This window comes from Petromyzon marinus, chromosome 9 (genome assembly GCF_048934315.1).
Source record: "Petromyzon marinus isolate PM22_M1 ecotype Great Lakes invasive population chromosome 9, UKy_Petmar_22M1.pri1.0, whole genome shotgun sequence".
Lineage (NCBI taxonomy): Eukaryota > Metazoa > Chordata > Hyperoartia > Petromyzontiformes > Petromyzontidae > Petromyzon > Petromyzon marinus.
The window spans coordinates 9352762-9366428 of record NC_133675.1 but is presented as its reverse complement, the minus strand read 5'-3'; the positions used below and the strand labels follow the sequence as shown (position 1 = coordinate 9366428).

General features: G+C 47.9%; 1 protein-coding gene across 1 annotated transcript in view; it reads left to right on the top strand.

The window, feature by feature from the left end:
* Nucleotides 1-7854, top strand: part of LOC116940570 (V-type proton ATPase subunit B, brain isoform) — a 36794-nt gene extending 28940 nt beyond the window's left edge. The window contains exons 9-14 of the mRNA XM_032950546.2: nt 490-613; nt 1184-1334; nt 3410-3492; nt 3997-4101; nt 4793-4922; nt 6029-7854. Of these exons, the coding sequence (XP_032806437.1) occupies nt 490-613; nt 1184-1334; nt 3410-3492; nt 3997-4101; nt 4793-4922; nt 6029-6174 (739 nt within the window). The 3' untranslated portion in view covers nt 6175-7854. The remainder of the gene's footprint in view (nt 1-489; nt 614-1183; nt 1335-3409; nt 3493-3996; nt 4102-4792; nt 4923-6028) is intronic.
* The last annotated feature ends 5813 nt before the right edge of the window (nt 7855-13667 follow it).

The following is a 13667-nucleotide window of genomic DNA, read 5'->3' as shown; positions in this document are numbered from 1 at the left end:
TGATTTTACGTACTGCGTATATGAAGGCAGTGTGGGTGCTGAACCAACATTCCAGGATTTCTTTAGTACTGTATAGTATAGTTACTTGATGCCTTAACAGTGGAGTGCACGAACTAAACTAAACTTTTTTTTTATTTTTTACCACGCAAGGCCCACTGAGCTATGTAGCTCTTTGTCAGACGCGACCTGGCCACGACAAAGTGGCTTATCGTGTGAAAATGTACAGCGGCCAAATACTCTGAACGCGTTACGTTGATTCGATTTGTGGGAGGGAAAAACCGGAGGGCCCGGAGAAAAATCCACGCGACCACGGGGTGAACACGCAAATTCCAAATATACGGGCGCCCTCCTGCATACCAGGCGAGGTCGGGAACATCTCGCCCCCATGGCGCCACTCACCACTGTGCCACCGCTGCGCCCCAGTAATCTAACAAAGATCGACATGTCTCTGCCTGGCGTGGATGGGCCCTGATGCCCGCGGCTCCCCAGGATTGAGCGCATCATCACGCCGCGCCTGGCGCTCACCACGGCCGAGTTCCTCGCGTACCAGTGCGAGAAGCACGTGCTCGTCATCCTCACCGACATGAGCAGCTATGCCGAGGCGCTGCGCGAGGTGAGCGGAACCTGTGCGCACACGCATGCACCGCCACTCACCACCGCTCAGCATTCCCATACACGCACTCACGCACGCGTCTGCGCAGAGCACCGCCCAGCACTCCCGGAGACAGACACATCCACGCACACACACACACCAACTACTGCCATGCCCTGTAATAGATAACGATCCCCCTTGTAGCCCTTAACAGGCTGTTGGGACACGTGCTGTCAGTGAGCATCAATGAGGGCCGGCATGGCACACAAGGGGGTGGAGTGGCCAACATAATACCCGGCCGCCTTTGTCTCCCCAGTGGCAATGTTTACACACCACACCAGGTACTCATTTGAGGCTGAGTCGACCTAGGGCAGGCCCAGTACCGGTTCAGATAATCGTCACTGGTGTTGGCCATGAGCGGGAATCGAACCCGGGTCGCCAGTTTCGTAGCGCAGCGCGCTAACCGCTACACTGCCGCTCCCCACACACGCGTACTGACACACACACACACACACGTACTGACACACACACACACACGTACTGACACACACGTGCACACTCGTGTGTGCCCGCGCTCGCACCCGCACCCAGGTGTCGGCGGCTCGCGAGGAGGTCCCGGGTCGCCGTGGCTTCCCCGGTTACATGTACACTGACCTGGCGACCATCTACGAGCGTGCGGGCCGCGTGGAGGGCAGGAACGGCTCCATCACCCAGATCCCCATCCTCACCATGCCCAACGACGGTAAACGCGCGCTCACCTGCAAAGTCACCTGTGGGCGTGGGCTCGCCCCTTGGCAAACTCGCCTGACGCCACTCCTCAGTGCCGTCACCTACAGGCATGCGCTCAACCGCAAATTCACCCGTACGGTAGTCAAGTTGAGTTTGTCGAACCAGGTGAGAACTCAAGAGATGAGGAGGATGAGCCTCGTTTGCAAGAATTATTTGGGTCACCAAGTTAACCGAAGTGATAACGGAAACACGAATAATATAAAGTACAGAAATCAAGCAAATGTTAATCAGCGCAAACACAGCTGTCTCACATGAGTGCATCATGATAGCCTTGTGTCTGATCCGAGCCCAGTTTTGATCCTCGTCCCAGTTCGACTTCTGGTCGAGGATCAGGTACGCACACTCACCTATTCATTCATCAACACACTCATCTATACACTCACCTGCGCACTTATCTACGAGCTTACCTGTGGATTCCTCTTCACGCTCACATGCTAATCCACCTGCTCGGGCACCTGGCGAAGCCACCACCGCTAATTCCGCTCTCTAACCTCGCGGCACCAGTAATCGCACAGATCCCTGTCCTCGCATAGCTCAGCATGGTGACAAATGGTCAAGAAACTCCCATGACAAACTCGACATGGGCAGACCTTCATCCAGCAGTGTATTAGCAAAGGGCAATTTTTTTTATTTGTTCATTTAATTATTTCTGCTTGTGGTGCTGCGACTAGTTGAACTGTAAGATAAATAATGGTGTCATTTTTTTGGTTCTTTCGGTAAAGTGACGCAGAAGGGAAACAATAAAAGAATAAAAATATAAACCAAATATTTTTATTATTTTATTGTTTCCCTTCTACGTGACTTTACCGAAAGAACCAAGAATATGAATCCCTGCAGTCACGAAAGCTTTAAATAAGAAAATGGTGTCATTATTACTATTATCATACTGTGGTTTGTAAGGCGTTGATTTGGCCAATACATCAATATGTTTGGACATACTTGCAAAGGAACCTAATTGACTATTTATTTAGGCTTCGCTGGCAGACCGAATCATTTATTTGTTAACTGCTGCAAATAAAAGGACATTCGCTCTGTGCCTCGGCGCTCCGAGGTCACCTGTTGCCACAGAGGCACAGGTGAGCTCGTTGATCAGCAAGAACAGGCAGCGATATCCTAACTACCTCGCCTGGTCGCGGGTTCGATCCCGACCCTAACGCCTGCATATTTGAAGTGTGCATGTCTCTCCCCCGTGGTCGCGTGGATTTTTCTCCGGGCACTCCAGTTTTTCCCCTTCCACATTTAGAATCAACATCGTGCGTTTAGAGTATTTGGCTGCGAGACATTTCCACGTGATAAGTCACTTCATTGTGCGATCGTTTGTGGCCAGGTATCTTCTGAAAAAGAGCTGTATAGTTCAGTGGGCCTTACCTGGGAATATTAATGCGTCGTTTATAGTTTAGTTTAAAAATAAAAATCGTTCAAGTGTCACAGTTGATCAATGTGCCGGCGAGCTTGAGTTAGACGTGAAGCCATGAAATGTCTGTTTTTTTTCACGACCGCTGGCAGAAGAGGGCATCCACTAGCTGGAGATCTCGCGAGCCCCTTTCAGAGAGAGTGTGTGCTTTGGCCTTCTCTTCCACGCTGGCCAGACGTCTCGGAAGAGGTGGAAGTACCCATACTTTAGCCAATCGCACGTGACCTGCCCATCGACTGACTGCGGTGACCCCGTTTGTACTGCTCATTAGGATTTAAGAAGCTTGCTCATCATTTATGTGCTGTGAAGATGGCCCATTTGCCCGAAAAACATGACCTATTATATATTTTTTGTTCTTCTTTAGGCCACAGTGTTATTGACGAACGTATTGACTTTTTCATCATTTTAACTGTCACACTGAGAGCCCTAATAGAACCGGCAACCGACCTCTAAGATTGCAAACCGAGTGTGGCAACAATGACACCCCCTCTGGACACATACCGCTGAATCCCTTTTGTTCAGTGTCACAGTGTCCGCCAAGGTGTTGCTGTCGCTTGTGATGTGATGTGATGGCTCCTCGTGTCCGCTTCCGTTGTCTCCGCCTTTTTCCAAAGACATCACCCATCCCATCCCGGACTTGACTGGGTACATCACGGAGGGGCAGATCTATGTTGACAGACAGCTACACAACAGACAGGTGAGACACGGGTTCGCAGGGTCAGGCGGTGATGTTGGTGGTGACGTTGAGGGAGGAGGAGGATGAAGATTCTTAGAAAGTGTTCTACCACTGTGACTTGTTACAGTGACCTTATTTTGATTGATAAACAATGAACGGTTCTTAAACTAATCCAATAATTCCTCTGCTGTTGATGATGGTGATTGTGGTCATGGTGGTACAGCGGTTAGCACGCTGCACTATGAACCGGCGACCCAAGTTCAATTCCCGCTCGTGGCCAACACCAGAGACGATTATCTGAAGAGGTCTTGGGCCTCCCCTAGGTCTACTCAGCCTAAAATGAGTACCTGGTGCAGTGTTTAAGCATCGCCACAAAGGCGGTCGAGCGTGGTGCTGGCCACCCACTCACCCCCTTATGTACCGTGTAATAATCACAATGATAATGATTACGATGGTAATAGCAGTCGTTGGTATAATGGTGTTCGTGATGATGATGATGATGTTGATGATCGCTGTCTTTCATAGATCTACCCTCCCATCAACGTGCTGCCCTCACTGTCTCGTCTCATGAAGTCGGCCATTGGGGAGGGGATGACCAGGAAAGATCACTCGGATGTCTCAAACCAGCTGGTCAGCCTCGCACGATGACCGACCCACACATCTCCGTACAACGTGTCAAAACAAATGATAATCGCGTGACGGTGCATCGATTCGGCGATTAAAATCTATTCATGCATCAAGTCTTGCGTGTAAGTATTTATTCCCGTATTCGCCAGATTATAAGACGTTCCGGAAAGTGTGGCACACACATTGAACTTGTGCCCAGTGTAAATAAAGACGTACAAATCTGGTTTCACACATGCACCTACTCTATCAGAAGATGCTTAAACCGACTTTTGCTTTTAAATACTGGCGGAAAACGTGTGTCTTAAAATCAGGAGAATGGTCCTGCATTTGCGATGTATGAGAAGGGACTCGCGTGATCTGTAGGCACCAGCACACATTACATTTCACATCATCGCCTGCATGCTGCATTACCTTCATCATTTGGTGTTGAGTTTTTCGATTTTGAGCCGAACAGCTCCCCGATGGGCTTTGGCCTTGTACCGTATCTCGTTCAGCACGACGTCCGACGTTTCATGCAAAGTCCAGCGTTCTTCCTCAGTGCCTGAATATTCAGTTCATGCAAACCTAAAACGCTTACAGCAGTACCGTAAAAACCTACGCGGTGGATAAGCGGAATGTTGGCAGTGGAGAAAGCAGTCTGTATGTCCCGTGTGCGTGTCCCGTGTGCGTGTCCCTTGTTTGCGTGCGCGCGCAGTATGCGTGTTACGCCATCGGCAAGGACGTCCAGGCCATGAAGGCCGTCGTGGGGGAGGAGGCGCTCACTCCCGATGACCTCCTCTACCTCGAGTTCTTGCAGAAGTTCGAGAAGACCTTCATCGCCCAGGGTGAGAGAGCGGTTCTCGACCTGCGTCACGCACGGCCGCAATCTCGTGCTTCTCGTCGTCGCGCACAAAGACAAAGATCCCTCGCATAGCCTTAACAGACTGTTGGGGCAAGTGCTGTTAGCAAACACCTAGGAAGGCCGACACGGCACACGAGGGGGGCGAGTGGCCAAGACCACGCCCGGCCGCTTTTGTCTCCCGAGTGGCGATGTTCACACATCGCACCTGGTACTCATTTGAGGCTGAGTCGAACTAGGAGAGGTCCATGACCGATTCCGATAATTGTCACTGGTGTTGGCCATGAGTGGGTGTCGAACTCGGGTGGCAGCTCAGCAGACGAAGCGCTACGCTGCCGCTCCCCACACATTAACACGCACACACCAGTCATGTCTAATACTGCATGAGACCCTTGGAGTGGCAGAAGTGAATGAGTGTGGTGCTATTATTAGACACACAGTGTTGACAGGTCTAAAATATTATCCTCCAGCACCTGATTAGTGCGGCTAAGATGCTTGCAGTGATGGAACAATATTGCCACGGCCATAGTTAGAGGTTTTCTGGATATGGTGTGCCGGGTGCAGAAATATAATCATACAAGTCATGGTGGAGAACCATGAATCATGTTTATCAATGCATTTTAACCAAGTGCTATAGATATATATATCGAGGTTATTTTTATTATTATACATAGCATAAGTTTTGCGTTTACAAACTATGCACTTATTAAGAATATTACACGGAGGTGGTCATGGTGATGGGACATCATATATGACATCTTAAATGCTGGTTACTAAGTAACTTACTTTAAATATTGTTATAAAATTGGAGCTTGGCCATCCTCCCTCAAGGGTCAATAAAACGAGTTCCACAATGTTGGGAAGTCAGCAGTGGTTACCGTATAGAGATAGCCTCACTCCCAACAGAGTAATGTGGATTTTCCACAACGGGCTCAGGGCCAATAAACAAGAAAGTAAGCACCGCCTCAATGCTCATTCGAAACAGCATTCACTTTGACGTCTTGACTTTGCGATGAATATTGACATCGATATGACGGCGACGACGCTACATTGCCCCCCCCCCCCCATGCTCGCTCCGTTTGCTCGGCCCAGGCGCGTACGAGAACCGCACCATCTTCGAGTCGCTGGACATCGGCTGGCAGCTGCTGCGCATCTTCCCCAAGGAGATGCTCAAGCGCATCCCGCAGAGCACCATCGCCGAGTTCTACCCGCGCGAGGCCAACGCCGCCAAGCTGTGACGCGTGCCAGCGGGTCCCAACGCCACCTCTGTCGTCACCGCAGCCTCTGCCAATGTTGCGTGATGGAACGGAGGGGGGGGGGGGGTCGGACTGGGAATTGATGGACAGGGAGAGGGGGGGGGGGCACACGAGTAAGTGAGGGAGTGAGGGAGTGGGGTGAGGCGCACGGGTGAGTGAGTGAGTGGGGTAAGGCATCTGTCTGCCCGTTTTGCCAGAGTGCCCTCCTTCGCCCCCCCCCACCACCCCCCCCCCCAGGCACCCTCTTAAGCCGGTTGTCACGTCCCCCGGATTAGCGTCGGGGTCAGACACACTCGCTTCGACGCAAATGTTGCCGTGACCCTGCGCTTACTCCGACCTCACTCTCAACCCTATTACATACATACATACAAACAAACGTGTGTGCGCACATATGCGTGCGTGTGTGCATGCGCACGTGCTTGCGCCTGTGCATGCTCGCGTGCGTGCATGTCTGCGTGCGTGTGTGCATGTGTGTGTGCGTGTGTGTGTGTGTGCTCACCACTACCCGCCTCGCCCCCCCCGTGCATGTTCCAACGGATGGCGTTTTCATTTCGAGTAGCGTAACGTCGTGTGGCTGTTTGCTCCGTGTGCGTAGCGACTCTCCGTGTGCCTGGACGGCGCTGCGGGCGATGACGGTGTGCTGTGTGACAGCTGGGAAGCCTGCCCATATATTTGTGTTCTTAATATAATTTTTATATGCAGTGCATGCATATGAGGGGTGGTGAATAAAAGGTTTAGGGGATGAAAGAGAGTCACGGCAAATAAAAAAAGGGCACGGCTTCGACGAGGCTTATATATTATTCCCATTAATTCTTCAAATTATTTAAGTCAAAAGAAATTGTTAAAAGACGGTACTTTTGCATCGATGTTTTTGTCACCAATTGCAAAAAAAAATTGTAAAACTGCTTCTCACTCGCGTCGTGCATTTGTTTCTTTCCACGTGACATTGCCTCTGGATCATGGCTGACAATGGTGATGGTCAGGTGTAACACGAAGTGCCAATGTTACGTGTTTCGGAATGGAGAAGTTGGGTCATGTTAGGAGGGTTGTATGCATTGTTCCTGCGATTACTTTTAATGTCCCCTGTTCTATCATATTTTGATTCGCATCCTGCACGTATGGAACATATACAAATATACGCATTAATGTCCTCTGTTGATGAAACAATATATACGAGAAGACAAATATTCTACAAACATTTCAGGCGATTGCTTTTCGAGTCAACGTGAGTGAGAGGTGCATTCGTGAATCGTGCTGGACCCTGGCGATAGCCTACATCACCTCCAGCAACAGCAACTCCCCAACATAAAAAAATCTATGCAGCCTTTAAATGTGACGTTAACAGACCCGTGCACAGACCAGCAACAACTCTTCAGCATCTCGTTTGCCAACGATGCGAGGCCAACGTAGAAGTGTCAAGCTCCCCTTTTCAATGAATTGCGATCGGCAAGAATAACTGTAAGTTCCGTCCTATGGCAGTGCGTTATTCTCTCCCATTGTGCTTCGAGGCACAGTTCAACATGTGGGTGCGGTTTCACAATGTACACAGTTCAAACGTATGCGGATGTCTCTTCATATGTTGCCCTGCATGCCATCCGGCATCAGCGGCAATAGCGGTGATTTATAGTTCGAATATACTTAAATAAAAACAGCAAGACCGTTTATGCACGAGTGCTTTACTGAACGACGTTTTTCTCCCTCTCCTTTTCATTCCGATTGTGCTCTCGGGTGTCATGCGATAAATAGTCGAGTCCATGGAAGCAAAAACCGTAGAGCTACTTCTGAGATACATTCAAGTGACCGCTGGTCCGCCTGTAGTCACACATATAGCATTTAGCCAAATTGGGGTTAAATCAATTAAATTTATAAATGTTGTGTCGTTAAAAACCCGCCACCCCACCCGACACAGCCAACTGGTCAGGGTTGTCACGTAAACATAAAACGGCAATTCGTCACAAGTACAGCACGCGGGTGTGTTGGAGAGCCAAGCCACAACGTTTACAATATGAATACCGAGTTGTTGAACCGAATTGAAGATCGACGAGACAATCAACTTTTCTGCGCTTGAAACTTCACATTGCTTGGTTCATGGCGCAGTACGCTAACCGCCGCATCACCGACTCCCCGCGACGATCCCGCAGCATTCGTACTAATTTAACGCGTAGGTTTTCACGTCCAATCGAAACGGTTGGGAGCCAAAGCAACAAACAACCCCCCCACCCCAAACCCACACACACTCGAGGGGAAGCTAAGGTTTCCGCGAGCGAGCGCCGCAAAGGGCACAACAAAAGTAATTTCCGCGATAACACAAAGAACCCGAAGCCCCGCCATGCTCAATTTGCGCGTGGCACTGCGTGATTGTTGGAAGTGGCCAACACGGTCCAGAAGCGGGGGGTGAAGGGGGGGATGCATTACGGTCCTTCAATACGTGGAGCGTGTGGTGATGATTTGCGCTCTTTGACGACAAAGCGGGCGCCGTGCAACGAAACCCAGCCACTTTTTGCGGTCTACACAGATGACCGCGCGCTTCTTCAGATGTGCGCGTCTGGAACACGGAGGAAGAGTCAAATGGAAGAGTGGCGACATTTCTCGCGAGTGGCTATTCCTGTGGATAGGTCTTATTTTGAAGTCGCAATTTCTTTAAGATGTAGGGATGTAGGCGGTGGTAAAAAGGGGTAAAGGGGCAGGCCTGCAATTACTGGCTGGCGGAAGGGCTTCAACTAGAGGGAGCCCTGTAGAGTATCTGGACTACTCTTCTACACTAGGCTATGATACAGGGACTCAATGCTGAATGATATCACGTGCTCTTTAATGTCCGCGACATAGCGCAGGGTCCACTTCGGTCATTTCCGCTTGACATTTGTGTTTTAGAAATAGGAGGTACATCATAGACATTGATCAAATCAAATCCACGTATTCTATTGTAGGTCTATACATCATTATCAGCCAAGCTCGATCAACTGCTGGGTGAATGCCGCCCGTTGTCACCATCTCCCGTGGTCCAGCGATGCTGATCTCGTCAAGGAGCATCACGCAAACTCCGGTCATCCTCGCAGCGGCTTTTTGGCTTGTCATCGAACAAAGACGTTTGCCGCATCGCGCGCTTTCAGATACGCTTCTGCGGCCGTCTGGAACGCGCTTTCTTCCAGCATTTGGAAGCCACTTTTAAATCTAGATTGAAAACAAATTGCTTTAGAACCGCATGCGTTTTAGTTTGTTGCCCTTCCCCGCACCTCCGATGAGCACGGTTGGCTACGTACGGTGCAAAAGAAGTGCAACGTGCATACAATCCACCCAGCACCTTGACGTCAGCAGAGTTCATCGCTCCATCTCATCGGTGAATGTCCACTTGGACGCGACCTATTGTTGATATCCAGTTCAACAAAACACACTTATTGACTATCAATATAATATATGTCATCTCTTTCAGAGTGTCCTTCTTGACATGTTTGACAAATTCGTCTGAGGTTAGTTTTACACGTTCGAAGGAACCGGAGTAGCTGAAGAACACCGCACGCAAACCAGGAGATCGCGCTCAAACAAAGAACTGAAAGCAGACACCGACTTGTCCGCAGAAGGCGTTGATAATTTAAATCAGGTTAGCAGTGTCCCACTTAATTGACAAGGAGTTAAGGGGGTGGATGGGGTGGGAGGGTATGGGATGTGTGTGGGTGGATGAAGTTGCCTCGCCCATTCACTGCTGGTTATCCGACACCTGTCAAATTTGTGACAAAATGTCTAAACGGAATACGGTTAAGCTGTTTGCCTATAATCATCATAAGCTGTGGTCCATCAAATATCCGATTAAGTCGTTCTCAATCTGTCGTCATTGCTCATGGTCCTGATTATTTCACAATTTTTTCTTTCTCTTGCACGATAACTGATCCCATTGCTCATGGTCCTGATGATTTCACAATTTTATCTTTCTCCTGCACGATAACTGATCCCATTGCTCATGGTCCTGATGATTTCACACATCTTGTCTGTTCTGCACGATAACTGATCTCATTGCTCATGGTTCTGATGATGTCACAATTTGTTTCTTTCTCCTGCACGATAACTGATCTCATTGCTCATGGTCCTGATGATTGCACAATTTTATCTTTCTCCTGCACGATAACTGATCTCATTGCTCATGGTCCTGATGATTTCACAATTTTATCTTTCTCCTGCACGAAAACTGATTCCATTGCTCATGGTCCTGCTGATTTCACAACTTTATCTTTCTCCTCCACGCGAACTGATCCCATTGTTCATGGTCCTGATAATTTCACAATTCATCTAAATAACACTTATTTCTTATGGAGAGGTGACTTCTTCAAACAAAAGGAAGGAGCAACAATGGGCTCTCCTTTGTCTCCTGCTATAGCAAATCTGTACATGGAAAACTTTGAAACGAGCACTTGCCTCAAGTACATGAAAACCATCTCTTTGGTTTAGATATGTCGATGACACTTTGGTTGTCTGGCCACATGGTAAAAATACATTTAATACATTTTCAAATCATCTCAATGCACAAAACCCAGCCATTCAGTTTACCATGGGAATGGAGGTGAACAACATACTCCCCTTCCTGGATATTTTGCTTGGACGCGGTCAAAATAGCAAAATAACACACAGCGTCAACCGAAAGGGAAAGCACACTGATGCCTATCTGAATGCAGATAATCACCCAGCACAGAAATCCTCTCTCATCAAGACGCTCATACATCGGGCAAAGACAGTTTCAGATGGTGAAAGTCTAAGGAAAGAGATTAAACATGTTAAAGAAGCACTAAGACTGAATGGCTACAATAATGCTCAAATTAAGAGAGCATTGAATGCCAAATTAGCCCGTGTTTTGCAAAAGCAAAACATTAAATGAGATTTGGTACGATACACAAAATTTAAAAACTGGTGTCTTGTACTCAAGATGAATTACCGAAGTTATCAACATAAGGTGTATATCGGATCAATTGCTTATGCGGTAAGTGGTATATTGGACAGACGGGACGTAACATTAGCGTTAGACTGAAAGAACACCAAAGGAACATTAAATTCTCCCAAACACAGCTGTCAGCAGTGGCAGAGCATGCTTGCCAACAAAGACATTCAATTGATTCTGATAACGTTGAAGTGTTATGCAGAACTAATTATTACTGGCTAAGACTAGTTATGAGAATCAATCGAAATTGAGAAGAATTAAAATAATTTCAACCGCTGTGATAGATACAGACTCAACGCAGCCTGGAAGCGAATTATTAAGTAGCTGCCATTTACGGCCATCGGCCAGGAAAGTCACGAAAAAATATTGCATACGAACGACGCATTCACGCAAGCACCCGATCTTCCCTTTAAAAGTTTTAAAATGAAACATCTTTGAATTGTATTATGTTTTTAATTAGAAAATTGTATTTCTTCATTAAAATATTATATCATTTTACATCTGTAAGACTTCCATGAAAACGACACTTCGTGTGAATTTTCTCTCGTTGTTAAGTAGATCGCCTTGCTGGGGGTTCGGTTCGATGCGGACTTTCACCTGTTTGGGATTGCGCGATCGAGATAAGGCGACACGGAGCTGCTGGCCGTGCGAGAAGACCGCCATCTGCAGATCGATTCCAACGTAATCGAACGTCTGTCCCTGCGCCTCCGTCGTTCATGCAGGGGGTGCGTAGGTTTGCAGCGCCCCCTGCATGAAAACGACGGAAAGTGCAGCGTTCATCACAGAGAAAGCGCGCTTATATTGCAATTCCTTACAGGTGAGTCACATGCTAAGTGGCTGATTACTGATCTATTACGTAATTTCATACACCCTCGCCTCCGCCTCTGATCGCGAAACGTGATGGGGTTCAACAATGATGACGTCATCCTGCACTATTTAAGACCGGAAGCAGGTGGATGGCTTCACTATTCTGGCAAATAGCCCGAAGATGCTGGATGTAATTACCAGCGTAGCGGTGTACTGACATTGTAAATGTTGTGGATCCACTCTTCAACACACCGGTGGGCTAAAGTAGTGAACTATTTGTCTTTTGTCAACGTGACACATTTTTTTGCTGATTTGCAATGACGGGTGGTGGAGGCTTGCGTCACATTTATAAATAACGCCATCTAACCCACAAACCTTTATTATGAATTCATCTCTGTTCTGCACGCGAACTAATCTCATTGCTCACGTTCCTGATGAGTTCACAATTCACCTCTCTCCTGCACGCGAACTGATCTCATTGCTCACGTTCCTGATGAGTTCACAATTCACCTCTCTCCTGCACGCGAACTGATCTCATTGCTCATTCTCCGTCGTGGTCGTCCTCTTTGGAGCACCCCCCCCCCCCCCCTCCTTTCCTTTGCCTGTCATTCCGTCCCCCATCTCGGCCATCTGCCATCGATCTCTCCCTGCGATCGGCCCCGACGTGTCCTGGCCCAACAAGCACCACGCACGTTTCCGACCGCCGAGTGAGAAGGCCGCCGCAGAGTTTGTTTGAATTGAGTCAATTGCTGCTGAGGAAATGCACATTCGCAGTGGGCCATTGTGGCTGATGTGATGTACACACAAACACTTTCTTACGTGGGGAGAACAATATGGCAAGGAAGTGTATTATCTATTTTGTTACTTATATGCACCACGGCGACGCCAATTATTGGCGCGTGTTACTTTCCCGAACAGTCAATATGATTGAAAGCTTTCGTGACTGCAGGGATTCATATTCTTGGTTCTTTCGGTAAAGTCACGTAGAAGGGAAATAATAAAAAAAATATAAAACAATACAATTCTCACGACGTTTCGACTGCAACACAAGCTGTGGTTTTCACACCTGATGATAATTGCTTGTGTTGCAGTCAAAACGCCGTGAGAATTTTATTGTTTTATATTTTTATTATTTTATTGTTTCCCTTCTACGTGACTTTACCGAAAGAACGAAGACTATAGTCAATATGATGTCCGTGATTTGCGTTTGTTCCCTGATCCACGTGTTCCTCCTCTTCCTCTTGGTGTGATTTACGAGCAAGCGCCAACCTCTCCGTTCTTTCCTGCCTTTGTTTCTCTCTATGCGTTCTATACGATTCTTCCATTGTCTATGTGTGTGTCTGCATGTATGTACCACTTTGAATGAACCTCATACAAATACAGTTTTTTTTTAAAGCTACGTATACACTTTCGGTAACTATCGAAAGCCCATCGTCTTCAGATGTCCGAACAAAAACGCGTTTCTTCTCCACGGCATTTCCTTGCGAAACTATTAAAAAATAAACTGCTTACGTGGACTACATAATTCAAAAACTCCTGAAGCTTAACATGGTTATGTGCTGATTTAAAGCTTTCATGACTGCAGGGATTCATATTCTTGGTTATTTCGGTAAAGTCACGTAGCTAATGATATCATTGCCCAAGTAGACGTGGTTCTCATGGGCCTGGGTCACATCGCTGCAGACATATCAAGATCTGAAATCGCTGCAACCCTCAAAAACGCTAAGATGCCAGCTAGCAACCT